The sequence below is a fragment of the Nicotiana tabacum genome, chromosome 11 (assembly GCF_000715075.1).
Source record: "Nicotiana tabacum cultivar K326 chromosome 11, ASM71507v2, whole genome shotgun sequence".
Lineage (NCBI taxonomy): Eukaryota > Viridiplantae > Streptophyta > Magnoliopsida > Solanales > Solanaceae > Nicotiana > Nicotiana tabacum.
In genome coordinates, this window is record NC_134090.1 from 50850768 (window position 1) to 50866417 (window position 15650).

General features: G+C 34.0%; 1 protein-coding gene across 1 annotated transcript; it reads left to right on the plus strand.

Annotated features, from left to right (window-relative positions):
- The first annotated feature begins 8046 nt into the window (after window positions 1-8046).
- On the plus strand, window positions 8047-10041 carry LOC107809698 (ethylene-responsive transcription factor RAP2-13). Its single transcript, XM_016634362.2, has one exon. The coding sequence runs from the start codon at window positions 8696-8698 to the stop codon at window positions 9770-9772; it is 1077 nt and encodes a 358-aa protein (XP_016489848.1). The 5' UTR covers window positions 8047-8695; the 3' UTR covers window positions 9773-10041.
- The last annotated feature ends 5609 nt before the right edge of the window (window positions 10042-15650 follow it).

A 15650-nucleotide genomic window follows, 5' to 3' on the forward strand; every position in this document is an offset into this window, starting at 1 on the left:
ATTGTAAGAATTAAATAATAAAAATACATAACACTTACCATAGTTAAGTGACAATTGAAAAATCAAAATAAAATTAGCAATAAGCACATAAAAGTTGAATCTATTAAATTTGAATCTCAAATACGTCTCTACATTTTATTAGGTCTAACGTTGTGACAAAAAAATGTATTTTATTTAATATTATGTGTCCTTACCACATTTGTCTTCCTTGTTTAAATGTCCATTCTAATGACGGAATTAGATATGAGTGGGCATTAGGTTAGATGGGAGTTGGTATGAAATGAGAATGATATCACGGAATTTAAGCTTTCATCCAAGGAACATCGTCTTTTGTTTTGTCACGCCACCAAGGGGAATAAACGACCCTATGTATATTCAAGGGTTGCCTTTATTTATTTTATTTTATGCCGTTGTTAATGCGTGGATATATATTCATATATTTTTTATTGAAAGATTTGACTTACTTACTGATTTTTGTATTCAATGTCTAAATCATATCATTTGGAAATTTCTGAAAATTATTAAGAATATATAGTCACTTTAGTGAAATGCTATAAATTTCAACTAGACACATTATACAAAAGTAGAAAAACAGAGACTAGAATGAAAAACATGAGCTAAATTTATATCTTGGCTTTTTATGCTGATTTTAAACTATATAGTCCAAAAGAGTGCGAGAATATAATTCTTCTCCTAATTTACATGCTTGAATCTGAACTAGATTCAAATCCAACCTTTAAATCCAAAATCATGTGTTTATTATTAGAGGAGTTGCTTAAAAGTGCTATTTTAAGTACATTTACAACTTTTTTTTATAAAGTTTGACGGTGTTTGTTTGTTTTGCTTTTAGAACAATAGTTTATAGAATAGTTTCTTGCCCTTTCCAAATTGCATTTATGCACATTAAAATAAGATTCTATGGTAGTGAAGAGATTTTTTAACAAATAATTTCTTTTATGAGAAATAATTATCGTTGTAAGCACGTAATTTTTGCATCACATGAATTTCTCCAAAAGAATTCTCGAATTAGGCATTTTCTTTAATTATGTGTTATTCTAGGAATTACTGTGCAATTTTCTTGATTGTTTGCATATTTAATTTTAAATTAAAAATACCAAAATATAGCATCTACACTTAGGATTTGATTTTACATTTTTGGTTAATTTAGTAAAGTGTTATTTTTACAAAAAAAAAATGAAAAATGCACAAAAAATAACGTACTTCATATTTTTAAAGTGTTTAATATCAAATTGTGTGATTGTTTTATTTTAGTATATAATTACTTGTGATAAATATTATTTGAAGTGGATTAGTATTTTAAGTCAATTTTGGTTTTATAATTTGAGTTGGGATTTTGGTTTTAATTTTTTAGACAATTTAGGAAGAAAATAATTAATAAAAGAAAAGGAAATCGGAATTGAGCCAAAATTAAATTAAATCCCCAAGGCCCAAATCCTTACAGCCAATTCAAACACCCTTGTACCCGGTCCAACCCGACCCAGTCCCCAGCCCTAAACCAAACGGCCCCGTTTTGTTAAGCGACTCAATCGGTCCCGTTGGTTTCCATCCATCCAACGGTCCAGATTAAGTCTTTGATTTAATATGTCACACCTCCCCATACCCTTAAACCATCTCCATTCCCAAATCCCCCCCCCCCCCGTTCCAATCGTCTCTTCAGAGACCGAAAATCCCTCCCAAAACCCTAGCCGCCGCCGGCCTGCTCCACCACCCAAAACCCGACGGCCAGTACTCCAATGGCCACCAAATTCGCACCCCAGCTTCCCCTTGACCTCCCCAACCTAACCCCTCTAACCATCACTCTCGAATCATGGCCGACTACTTCGAATCTTAGATCGAAGACAAGACCTCAAACCTTAAACCTACCCAATCAGTTCCAAATTAACACCATACCACCACTAGACCTCCTTCGTCCCTAATCCAACACCATTTTCCTTCGAATCAAGTTGGATTCCTTCGAATTTGAAATCGATTGGACGAACCCTAAAAGAACCAAGCCAGGGGATCGATACGCAGTAAAAAACTAAGGTCGTAATCGACCTTAGTCGTGTGTTCTCAGTCGAGAACACTTGATTAAGGTCCATTTCGGCTTCAAAATCAAGTTGAAGCTTCGAGTAGGACGGATTCGAATGGTCTGAAATTTCAAGGTATTTCTTTCCATTTATTCTTTTTCGTTTGTTGTCTTCTGATTAATTTTCGTTGTAATTCGTCTTTTGTCAATTATTTTCTTCCTCCTCTTTCGGATCCTTTTCTTGGTTCGGTTTGCTTGGTTGAATAGCATATGTTATAAACTGTTGAATCGATTAAATAGTTTCGTCCATTAGTCCGTTTTCTTGTAGCTAATTCATATTTGTAGTTAGTTGTTCTCTTCAAGTTATTTGACGATGGTTGTTTTATTTTCCGATCCGTATATTCTCAACTTCAGGGGTTCATTGTTAGTTTTGAGTTTTGCTACCTGAATCAATAGGTCTTTTAATTCATATTCGTTTTGAATTGAGTTACAATCAATCGAAACTTAAGGTAGAGACTTAAGGGGGCTTTAATTTGAAAAGTTGGACTGGGGGTAACATGACAACAGGGGCTGTCAGGACACTTTTTAATTTAAAAAACCATGTTGCCCATAACTAGGGGAATAAAATAATGAAATTGGGATGTAATGGGGAACTGACACTTCTGTCTTGGTTTTTTTTGAGTGGGAAAATCAGAGGGGGTGATGGGAGGAAATACTTTCTTAATGGTTAAATGCTTTTAGGAGTTGGAAAGGATATAACATGGGGGGATGATAAAAATTTAAGGGAGTACACATAGTAAGGGAGACACAGGCTGGAAAGAAAAGGTGGGAATGAAAGGGAGTTGATCCTAGTCTTTAAAAAGGGACACATGCATTGAGAGAGATAGAGGGAGAGGTACTGAATTGAGGGGAGCAAGAGAGAGAACTTAAGTTTTTTTTTTAGAACTGAAATACAGAAAAAACAAACGAGTAGATAATACTATTCCATTGAGTTTCCTGTTTTGAATCTTGAAGTTTTCATTACTGCACAGTTTTGATTCTATGTGAAGTTTGAAAATGAAATGATTTTGGGGAATTGAAAGAGTTGGTTTAAACTTGAGGATTGGTTTCTTCCTGCTGGGCTGATTTCACTGTTATTACTGGCTGAATCTGGGTGGATTTCCGTTGTTGTTCACTGCTGAATCCTCATCTTTTCTTTGTTCTTTCAACATCCAGGTACTTATTTGGACCTTGCTAATATGAGAAGTGTATCTGGAAGTCTTGTAATTGGTTTAACTAGTCATAGATGAATGTTCACTGAACAATAGCATATACTTCTTCAAAGATTCACTTGTTTGTTCTTTACTGAATCAGCCTTAATTTCTCGAACTTTACTATAATCATCTATGTTTAGATAGTGCATTTGAACTGTCTATGAACTATTTTTTTTAGCCATGTACTTAATTTGGACTGATTGCAGCACATGATTGTTGTATACGCGTAGCATTTTCTGTGGAGAGGTTTTGATTGAATTATTTTTGAACTAGTAGGGATAATTAGTCCATAATGAGTTTCCTTAATCTTATCGCACCTAGCAGTAATTATGCTCAGTTGAAATTAGTTGAGATTATTCCTTCAAGACTTGGTTTTAGACGAAAATTCAGCGCTAATATTGTAAGTATGAGTACAAATGTGAATGTTACAATGTTTGATCTTTGAATGAATCTTAAAAGGTTATATTAGCGTGATGAATAGCATGTTTAGTAAATCATTTCTAAGATTGACAAGTAGTGTTATAATTTGGACCATATGGTTAGTATGAAATATAACATTGTTTCAAAAATCGGTAACTCGGCTATTCTTGCAATATGACTTTCGAAGTTCAGTTGGTATGTTGCTGTGTGTGTAATATAGTTGGTTGGGTCTTGTCGGGGCCTGACCGTTTGATCTCCTATTACTCTTTCCAGTGTGAGTTCCAAGTGACCCCGCTCAGGCTGTGCAATTGGGTTGTTGTCTTTGGCCCAGTTGCACATAAGTTATCTCATTATCAATGTTATTTTCAATCTGGTCCTCAGGTTGAGCCCAGCTTTATTCTTACGCTTGTCCAGGAGCCGGCGCGCAACAGTTGGGCCTACAGCTAGCTCATGTCCTTTTAAACAACCAAAAGGCCTGGTTTCACTCAATGATAGTCCACTACTTATTAAAATTAGTTTGAACATTAGCCTAAAATAAATTTGAACTCCTTTTAAGCTTCCCTTAATCCATCAGCTCTTTTAAAAGAAGATTGGAGGTGGGTCATTCTAAATAATACAAATAGTTTAAAATTCCGAATGTAGTTAAATTAATCCTTTCACTTTAGAATTAAGGTGTGTTATGCCGAAAAAATAAAATAATAATAATAATAATAATAATAATAATAATAATAATAATAATAATAATAATAATTGTATGGCCCTCTTTTAATTAATCTTGTATAGATCATTAGAATTCGAAGCGTGCCGTTTAGTTAAAATTCCATGGCCCTTGCAAATTGCAAACGCGTAGTTACCTTAGGCACGTTATTTTAATAATTTATTTTCATAAAATCGGGTGCGCATTTATGTGACCCAAATCCAAATCCCGACGATGTTAAAATATGTCCAAAAAACCACGGGTGCATTTATGTGACGTGGTTCAAGACTTGTTTTAATGACGTTGCAATTTTCTTTAAAAATGAATAAAAGCGGTTAAGGTTAAAATTTGCACATAGGTTCATAATTGTTAAAAATCAGATAATTTGAGCCAAATATAACAGTTGAGCGACCGTGCTAGAACCACGGAACTCGGGAATGCCTAACACATTCTTCCGGGTTAACAGAATTCCTTACCCGAATTTCTGGTTCGCGGATTGTTAAACAGAGTCAAACTTTTCCTCGATTCGGGATTCGAACCGGTGACTTGGGACACTATAAATCTCCCAAGTGGTGACTCTGAATCTTTTAACATTGAGTCCCGTTTCGATTGTCCTTTAATTGGAAAAACTCCCTTATATACCCCTTCTTGGGGTGTAGGTAAAAAGGAGGTGTGACAATCGTAACAATATCAAATGACGGAGTATTATTTTTTCAGGAAGAAATTTTCAAAAAATATTTTTAGAACCTTTTGAAAAGGTCAAGATTGGTGGAGTAACTTTGCCGCAAAAGTCAGTTAAATTAAGAACCCGTTTGGATTGATTTCTTTTAAGTATTTTTAAGTCATAATTGCTTTTAAATTATTTTATAGTATTTGAATAAAGTTTAAAAAAATATTTTTAAACAAAAATAACAAAAATAAGCCAAAAGCTAAAAATTAAAATTCCTAACTTATGAAAAAGTAAAACCCTCCAATCGGACTCTAAGGAATTTCTTTGTCACATCCAGTTGGCAAAACAAGACGTGAGTATTAAATTAATTAAAAAGTTGACAGAGACCGGCAATAACCAGTCAAGCTTATTAGATTCACCCAATGATGTGTCGCCGCGTGTAACTGCAGCAAAACAACCTCCACCTGCCTATAACGCGTTTTCATTATCCTGACGTTTCAGAGTCAGATTAGCTAAATTCTCACGCATTTCAAGGTATTTTGTAACTTTGACAAGGTGAGGTGAATTTGAGAACATTGTAGGAATAATTTACTCCTTCATTATCGTAGAATTTAAAATGTCGATCTAATACCATGAAAATTTTACCCTCCCTTTTGAGGATAATATATTTTTAATAAAAAAATTGTAAAATACTCTCTCTGAAATGATTGTCATTTAATCAAGTTAATCATATCTTTTAAATGTAAATGCGGATCTAGAATTTGAAGGTGGCGAGTGCCATAATTTCTTTTAATGTATACCTTATAATGACTAATATAAAATTTATTAGGAGTGTTTATTCGATTTTTAAATAAGGAATTATACATTAATTATAACAACACAAGTAAAATCAATATTTTCACTAGAAAATTACATCTATTTTTATATATTAAAAATAAATTTACACAATATAACATCTTGAATGAGGGACTTACATCAAGCAGGACAAGAAAATTTTAAAAAATATCTTCAATAAATAAATTATACCCCACACGTATAGAATTAAATAAACTAGAAGTTCTCAAAAATCAAAATGATAAATCTCATATTTTTTAAGCAATGCTTAGAAAATTTTTGTTATAATTTAATAGTAAAGAGATTTAAATTATATTTAATAACCATAGAATAACACAAATGTTTATGATATAATTTTAAAAAAAATTGATCTCAATCGAAAATTCCCATTAAGACTCAAATTTTTCGGATATGAAAGAAGCAAACTCATAAATTTGAGATTAAGATGAATGCTTATTTTATAAAATTTTATAATATTGAAGTCTCTTTTTTAAGTGTTCTTGTTAGAGACCACATATAAATAATAGAATAAAGAAAAGGAAAATACAAAAAATAATGAAATGATAAATAGAAAATTGGGAGGGAGCCAAGAAGGAAGATGATTGGGAAATAAAGAAATAAAAAGCAAACTAAAAGGAAAAGTCGAACAAGGTTCAAAATAATTTTCAACTTGAATTTTTCACGCGAGAAAAGCTTTCAAAAAGATATATCAGTCATGACACCTTTATCTAATTTACAGCTGCGGGTTGTAGGATTAGATATTTAACCTAATTTAAGAAAATTTCAACATTGATATATAAATATTTTAATATCTTATCGGGTGCCGTGCTACCGCATTGTAAAGGGGTGGATCCGCCCTGTTTATCAAAGCACATTATATTTTTATTAAAAAAGACAGTAAAAAAAGATGACAAAAATACCATCCTTTAAGTATAAACTATAAAGTAGTACTTAGACCTACTGTTGGGGATACTTTATTTTTTAATAAAAGAAATTGTTATATACTCTCTCTCTCTGATATGATTGTCTTTATAGTTCATTTTATAAAATTAACCATATCGTTTAAATGGATCACATTATATTATACTTTTACAAAAGAAACTATAAAAGAGAACAAAAATGCCATCCTTTAAGTAAAGTAGTAATTCCACCTGCACATTTTATGCGAAAATATTCTATTGGATAATGATGTTTAAGAATTTAATTTTTTTTAATATAAGTCAAGTATCTAAAGCAAAAACTATCATTTAAAACATGTGGCGATGAGAGTTTCACTTATTTTTCATTTTATGTTAAAAATTTCCTACAATGTATGTCATTGATAGTAGATGGAATATTAAGGGGCCGTTTGGCCATACAAATTTTTTAACTTTTTTTTTTAAATTTTTTTTTCGAAATCAGCGTTTGGCCATTAAATCTTCAATTTTCAGTTGAAGATGAATTTCAAAATTTTTCAAAAATTTGAAAAACTCCAAAAGGTTATTTTTCAAAATTTTTTCACTTCAAATCAATTACAAAAAAAATATATTCATGTCCAAATACAACTCTAACTTTCAAATACCATTTTCACTTGAATTTGTTTTTCACTTTTTTATTTCCGGAATTTTACAATTCTTATGTCCCGACGCCCACTAAGATTAAGGTAGCTTTTGGACATGAATTTGATTGAAACTTGAAAAAACTGTTTTGAAAAATAATTTTTGAAAGTTAAAGTTGTGTTTGACATACTTTTTATTTGAAGAAAAGTTGAAGTTTTGTGAGTGGAGGAAAAATTTCACTCAAAAACAGCCCTAAACAAGTTATTGGGAACTAAATTTTTTTCTTCAAAACACGATCATATTTCATAAACAAACAATGTTTTCAATTTTTTTTTTTAAAATAATGAAGAAAATTTTATGGTCAAACGGGAGCTAAATAATTTCAAAATTAGAAGATGCATCTCTTTTTAGATTATAATTTGAACCTGATGTGGGTGAGATTTCTAAAATTCAAATCTTTAGAAATTGATTATTTTTTTAAATTTGAATTTAAAAGAGGGATAACTCGTATAAAAAGGTTCTGGAAACTACAGGAAATAAATCTCGAATAGTACAACTTGAAATAAAAGGAATATTATTTCCTCATAGGTGGGGGCATGGTAAAAATAGATTCGGGGAGCCATAGTGGAAAATATGAATAAAAGAAAACCAGAAAAGAAAAAAGAAAATTAGGAAACTCAATGGAGAGAGAGAGAGAGAGAGGGGCAGATAGCAGGTCTTTAAATAGACAGACCATCTTCACCATTTCTTCAGAGTGGAAAAAATCAGTGAGGCTACCTACAATACTTGTGTGTGTATTTGATTTTCTTATTTTCTTCTTCCCCCTCTGTAACATCCCGCTTCTTGAGATCCCTTTCTGTCCTCGTCTGTGTCTTTCAAAAGTGATTTTCAAACTAAAGGGTGTGTTTTTCTTGACATATTTTTGACAGAATCAAACCCCCCTTTTGGGTGTTTTGTTTTGAAAGCCAGGTGATTCAGAACAGAGATCCCAGGTTCTCTTTTTATTGCTATAGCTTTTAATTATTTTCCAGAATTTTTCTTTGTTCAAAACAACCAGAAGGGTTTGTTTTTGTATCCCTAAGGTTGGTTTTAGGTTCTTGATTTTTCATTTCAACTTTGTAGAAAAGCTTGTAATTTTTTCTCTAAATCTCTACCTGTTATGTAGTTTTGATATAAGAATCAGGTAAATCTTTATCTTACTTTTTTTGTGAATTATTGTTTTTTTTTGTTTTATTGTGTGTTCTGATATTAACCATGGCATCAGCTATAGACATATACAGTAACAACAGTTCAGTTTTTTCAGATCCTTTATCAGAAGAATTAATGAAAGCACTTGAACCTTTTATGAAAGGTGCTTCTTGTTCTTCTTCTATTTCTCCTTCTCTTTCTCCATCTTCTTCTTCTTCACCTTCAACATCTTCTTCTTCTTCTTCTTCTTCTTGTTTCTATCCTTTTGGTGAGCCCAATTTGTATACTGATTTCTGCACAATCCCATCTTTGAGTTTTAACCCTATGGGCCATGTTGCTGAAACTGGTTCAATTGGACTTAACCATCTTACTCCTTCTCAGATCTTCCAAATCCAAGCCCAGATCCAATTCCAAAACCAACAACAACAACAACTTTTACTACAACAACAGCAGAGCTTAGGTTTATTACCAACAACTCCAACATATTCTAAGAATTTGAATTCTATGAACTATCTTGGTCTTAAACCAGTCCCAATGAAGCAAAGTGGTGGTGCTATACAGAAGCCTACAAAGCTTTATAGAGGAGTGAGACAACGTCATTGGGGTAAATGGGTAGCTGAAATTAGACTTCCTAAGAATAGAACTAGGCTTTGGCTTGGCACTTTTGATACAGCTGAAGAAGCTGCTTTGGCTTATGACAAAGCTGCTTATAAGCTAAGAGGAGAGTTTGCTAGGCTTAATTTTCCACATCTAAGGCATCAATTAAACAATGAATTATCTGATTTTAAGCCTTTGCATTCCTCTGTTGATGCTAAACTTCAAGCCATTTGCCAAAACCTAGTCAATTCTGATGGCTTGTCTTCTAATAATAATACTGATTCCAAGCCAAGAAAGTCCAAAAAAGCAGCATCCAAATTGAATTCAGGTTCAGTTCAAGATTGTCCAGAAAATGTTAATGTCAAGATTGAGGCCACGTCGTCGTCTTCTCCTACACAATCTGAGGAATCATCATCATCAGCAGTGACATCATCGCCTGAGTCTGATATTACTTTCCTGGATTTCATTGAGCCTTCATTTGACGAATCAGAAAACTTCTTTTTACCAAAGTATCCATCAGTGGAGATTGATTGGGCAGCTCTTTGAAATTTGTAGTATTACTTTGGTTTTTTCATATTGTAATCTTTAGGTTTTATATTATGTATGGAGTCAGTCAGGTAATGGCCTCTTGCAATGAGGTTTTTGACATTTGCAAGAGGTCAGTCGAGTATTAGATTCATGTTGATATGTAATAGTAGTAGTGGTTTAAGGTCCCTCTCCATCTTTGGTCAGGCTGTGGTTTTTGTATATGCATGATCAAAGGAGACTACTTTGTATGTTTTCTTGCTTATATATAACTATGTCTGATTTTGGTATGCTTTTGTCTTATGCTATTACTCCCTCTACTTGATAAGTTTCTTTTTACCACGCTCGTTACGAAAATGCTAAATCCTATACAAAAATATCTAGTATAATTAAATTACCCTTATTAAATATGGGTTACATAGTTATAGCGAGGAGTTAGAAAACTTTGTAGGGAGAACTTTGTAGGGATACGTATATAAGGGCAAAAGAATAAAAACAATTTGAATTTTTTCTTGATTATCTAACTAGACACTTATCTTAGACCAAAATGAAAAAGTAAACTAGTCGAAAAAGTAAACTGTTCGCTGATGAACCGGAGGTAGTATGTTATATCATCTTTGTTATTACAAAGTTCACTTAGCTAGGCAGCAAAATATAATAAGGTTTCCAGTTGAACACGCAGATTGTTTTGCACTTGCTTTACTACCTTGAAACTTGTTGATAGATAAGTAAGGGGGTTCAATTTTCTTTTTTAAAAAAAAAAATCTGAATTCAGAATGGTCCTCGACTCCTCGTGATGCCAAGTATTGGCCCATGGAGTTAAGGTTGGAGGACCCTACCACGTTCTGTTTCTTTATAGCATATGGTTTCAATGTGCAGATATGTACGATTTGTGGTGGCCAATTCTTTCTGTTAAAGCTATGGACATTTTTTGTGGGTTTTACTTGCAAATATTTGAAGATTAATCAATCGACAACTCTCCGGCGTTAAATTTTAGTACTATGTAATGTATCAAGTTTCAATTTATTTGAAGTGAGTATTATCCTATTGATCGGGTCAGCTGCAAATTAATAACTATTGATTCTATTGTGCCAAAATACAAACAGGTGCGCTATGCAACACAGTTCTCTATACAAATTTTTCACCCAGAGAATTTAAAAAATAAAGAATATAAACACGATAAGAAACCTTGACCTTATTTCACAGTGTAATTTCCAATGTAGTGGGGGTTCATAGCTACGGCCTACGCTCCTGTTTGTATTTGTGTTTGAGCTTGAGATTGTAGAGGTTCTAATGCTTTAATTCTTATCCTAAATTAGGGTTTGTTTGCATTATTTGTGAGTTTTATCGACCAAGGGTGTATCTGTCACTCAGGCATGAAACGTTGTGTATTTTATGGCCATTGAATAATAGCTTGATCAACTTGGCTCACCAAATGAACCGCGACTTGTTGGAGGCATTTTATAATTGGAATTTTGTCCATTAAATGGACGTCTCATTTGTATTGTTGTTGAGAATTTAGTATTTGCACGCAAGGTTAAATGAATAATGGAGTTTAATTGCACACACTATAGAGACTTTGAAACTTCTCCTTTGACAAGTAACTTTTTCAATGGTTTGGTTCTCTTGATGGCTGATTGATTCATGATCTTTGCTATTAGTTTTTCAACTGATATCTTAATATAGAAGGATTTGCCAATTATTGAGTTCGATCTAGCAAATGATTTCCACCGCAAAATAGAGATATTAGTTGAGCAAGAGAAAAACAGATAAAAAGTAGGCAAGGACCATAAGTTATTGGTCCATATTTGGTAGATTTATTATCCCCTAAATGCGTCCATAAGTTAAATCCTTTATTATGAAAAGTCACAGAGTAAAAATTATCTGGTGAAGTTAGTTGACTTCCTTGACGTAACTGGTAAAGTTGTTGCCATATGACCAGGAGGTCACAATTTCGAGTCGTAAAAATATTCTCTTGCAGAAATGCAGGATAATGCTGCGTACAATAGACCCCTTGTGGTCTGGCTCCTCTCCGAATTTCGCGCATAGCGAAAGCTTAGTGTTCCGGGCTTTCTTTAAAAGCTTAACCAAAGTTGTATGTCAGATGATTAATAAGTTAAAGCTAGCTAAGTACAAGCAGTTAAAGTTGTATAAAACTTTTCTTATCTGTTGAGCTCACAAAAGAGATGAGAACACCAAATCTATTGGCTGCTGAGACTGCCTTAGCAATAGAGATAAAAGTAAAAGTGCATTATCTTACAAACTAATCAAGGCCAAGAGATAAGGAATTCTAAGGTCACCCCTTTACTCTCAACCCCACAAAAGAGATCCAACAATTAAATCATTTTTTTTATCTTTGCGCATGCAAAGACAAGTTTCACAATGCCAAAAACTTGGAAAATTGAAAGAAAGTGACTCTGAAAAAGCCTCTTCTTCTGGCTCTTTAGGGTGGCCATTATCAAGAAAGAATCCTTTAAAGCTGTGCACAAGAAGGATTCTCTACACACATATGTGATCTTTAATTAATTAATCCTTTTCTTTATTTCAATTTTATAAGTTTCTGAATTTGACTCTTTGTTTTCATTGCAAGGAAAGAGCAGGGCCTTGAGCTAGTGAATAGGGGACCAAAAAGGAAGTGTGAACGAATGGGTATAAAAACTCTTGCCTCTTCTTTAAAGTTATTCTTTAGATATTAACAAGGGTCAAGAAATCCTTGTAAGTTGTTCTTTAAACCTTTACAGGCTTTGATGATCGAGGTAGCCTACGGTTGCTTACCATCTATTACATTGCGAACTAAAGAATCTTATTGAAAACTTACCGATATTAGTTACGAATATGAGATATTTTTTATATGTTATTCATCACTTAATCATGATCAAATAATATTACTTCTCACTTTAATTTTTAGCTAAAATGGCTAAACTTTTTCTTTGACATACGTACAGGTAAATAATTAAAACCGAAGAGTAGTTGGTAGGGGTGGACCTGTTCACGCGTGCAACTCTCTTGATGTGTAACAATTCAAGCATTTCCCTTGCTTTTCTTTTCTTTATAAGTTTTAGCAATCAATATCTTTACCTGAACATAGACTCATACAGTGTGAAAGGAATTTGGAGCAATGATAATGTTTAATCCAAAAATAAATTTTACGGTTAAAGCTAATATTTGGAAAAAATCGGATTATTGATAATCAAAATTATTTTACTTTCTTGGTAATTTAAAGAATAAGGAAAATAATGGAAATAAAAGTAAGAATAGAAAGCTTATTGTTGATTGCTAATCTCTCCCAGAATTGCAGAGTGGACACTTGAATCGAATAAAGTAAAAGACTGATTGCATATATTGAAAAATATTCAGACGCCGGTACAAAATGAGATATGTGTCCTTATATAAGGAGACATAATTGTAACAGTTTTCCTACTTAATTCTGGCTCGTTAATGGTATTAATTGCCTTGATTACCTGTTACCATATTTAATTGTAACAGTTACAGTAATAACCGAGGATCACCCGTAATCAAAGTTAATGTCGATTCCCCTTCCATATTTATAACATATTCGTGAATCTTCCCCTTTTACAGTCTTCATTCATCTCGTGTCTATTTTTTCTTTTCCGGCTGTCAGGATCGGTACCTCTTCTGATAAAACACCGTGGGTGTTTCATCCGTGCCTTTTCATTTTCTTTTATTAAATCAACTGAAAGTGCCACTTACCACCTCACTGATGGCCCACATGTCATGCCTTTTTTCCATAAATACAGATTGTCCCCCAACTTTATGAATATTCTCAACTGAATATTCGGGAAGTGGTAAGTTTTTTTTGCGGGAATATCTTGCCGCCTTTTCCTAATTTGCCTTCTTCAAAATCGATGAGACATACATCATGTCTATTTAATGTTCAGGACACGTGTCTCATTAATTGGTTCTGCAATTTTAGCGACTTTTTAGGGGTTTTCTGCAACTGCATAAATCACGAAGTGACGGTTCCATAATGACAGTTCATAATGACAATCTTCGATGACAGTTATTTTCCCCGATAGATACCTCGTTACACACAACTTTGAAAATTCCCTTCTTCTTTCTTGCATTCGTACTTTTAACTTCTTTTGTAGTTCTTTTTCTTTCCTCTGTATCTTCATCATTAAACATGTCTTCTCATTCGTTCACCCTTCTTCATCATCATACCCTCATAAGGTAGTGATCATTGACGAACTCCCTCACTCTTTTGCCCCTACTAGGAGTAGAAGAGGTGGTAGACTACGTAGCTTAGGTTCTTTGTCTACTCGTAGTTCTACTCCTTCTCAAAGTGGTACTGCCAAACCTTCTTCCTCTAGGGCTAGAACTTCCATAACTCCTAGATCTTCCTCCAGAGGGAGAGACCATAATGAGCCTATGCGAGAACCCATTGTATCTGAGATTGTCCCATAAGAATTTTCCTTTATATCAGATTGTGAAGCTTTGAGAAAACAGGTTTCGTCCATAGCATCTCTTAACCCTGCTGACCATTTTCCTAGTTTGATTACTCGTGGCCTCCATGCCTTGGTTCGACGTGAATGCCATTGGAAACCTGATTTTCCAGTTATGACCCCTAGTTCCGATGATAGAATTACCTCTTACCGTGAAGGTTATTCTTTTGTTTACACCTGCCCTTTCACCTTAGGGTTTACACCTCCTATTGATCCCGTAATTATTGAATTTTGTCGTTATTTCAATATTTGTCTCGGTCAAATAGGTCCTATTGTCTGTAGGGAAGATACCTGCCTTTGTTACTTGTTAGGTTTAGTTTTTGCTCCTTTTACTTTCCGTCACTTACTCCACCTGTACTCCCTGTAAGCACGTGATTTTTGCTTCACGGACAATTGCTCCAAAAGAAAATAAAAATAGCGGCAAAGGGCTTCGCTGTACAATTTTTCGGTCTTTCCGTGACATGTTTTGTTAATCGTTTGTGAGTCTGTCCATTTTTGCATTTAATCATTAACAAACAAAAATACAAAATATGCATGTTAGGATGATTAAACCATAATTCGGTCAGTAAAAGAAAATTCAAAATATATATATATATGTGTGCATCGCTCGTTCTAGGCTTTTAGTTAACTTACTTAAATAATTTTTGTGATAATTGTGTTAAAATGTTGCATTGTTGTTTAGTTTTAATTTCGTTATTTTGTTATTTATTATTTTTATTTTTGTTTTAAAAGAAAAAAATGAAATTAGAAAAACAAAAGAGAAGGAAATCGGTTTGGGCCAAAAATTAAACAAAATAACTGGCCCAACCAGCACGCAGGCCCAGTCCAAATCCGGTTGCCCAGACACCTCCTGAAACGACACCGTTTCAGGCCAATCCATCTCAGCCGTTCCAATCAATCCAATCCAACGGTCCAGGATCATTTTCAGCAACCCGTGTTCAAACCCGACCCAATAACCAATCCGATCCAATCCCCCACTTAAACCAAACGACCTCGTTTAATTACCAAACGACCCCGTCCCATTTCTCAACATCAGATCTAAGCCGTTGAGATCATCTGATCTAACGGCTCAGATCCGATCAACCTCACCATATATAAACCTTCCCTTACACCCCACGCCCCCTATCCGAACCCCACCCCTCACTCGTCTCCTTCCCTGAACCCTGAAACCCCCAAACCCTAGCAGCCGCCCTAGTCTCCTTCGCCATTAAAGCCGGCGGCACGAACGCCGGTGACCACCCCCTGAACACCCTAAGACCCCCTCACTCCCCTGAACACGAATCCACTAACCACGAACCTCGAATCATCTCCTATCGTCTCGAATCTGGATTTGAAGATTCGAGACAAAACTCGATCTACACCAAACCACCCCATCTTCATACCAGACACCCCCCTGACCTTCCTAGTGACCAAACCAAACTTGGTTTGGTCCGAAT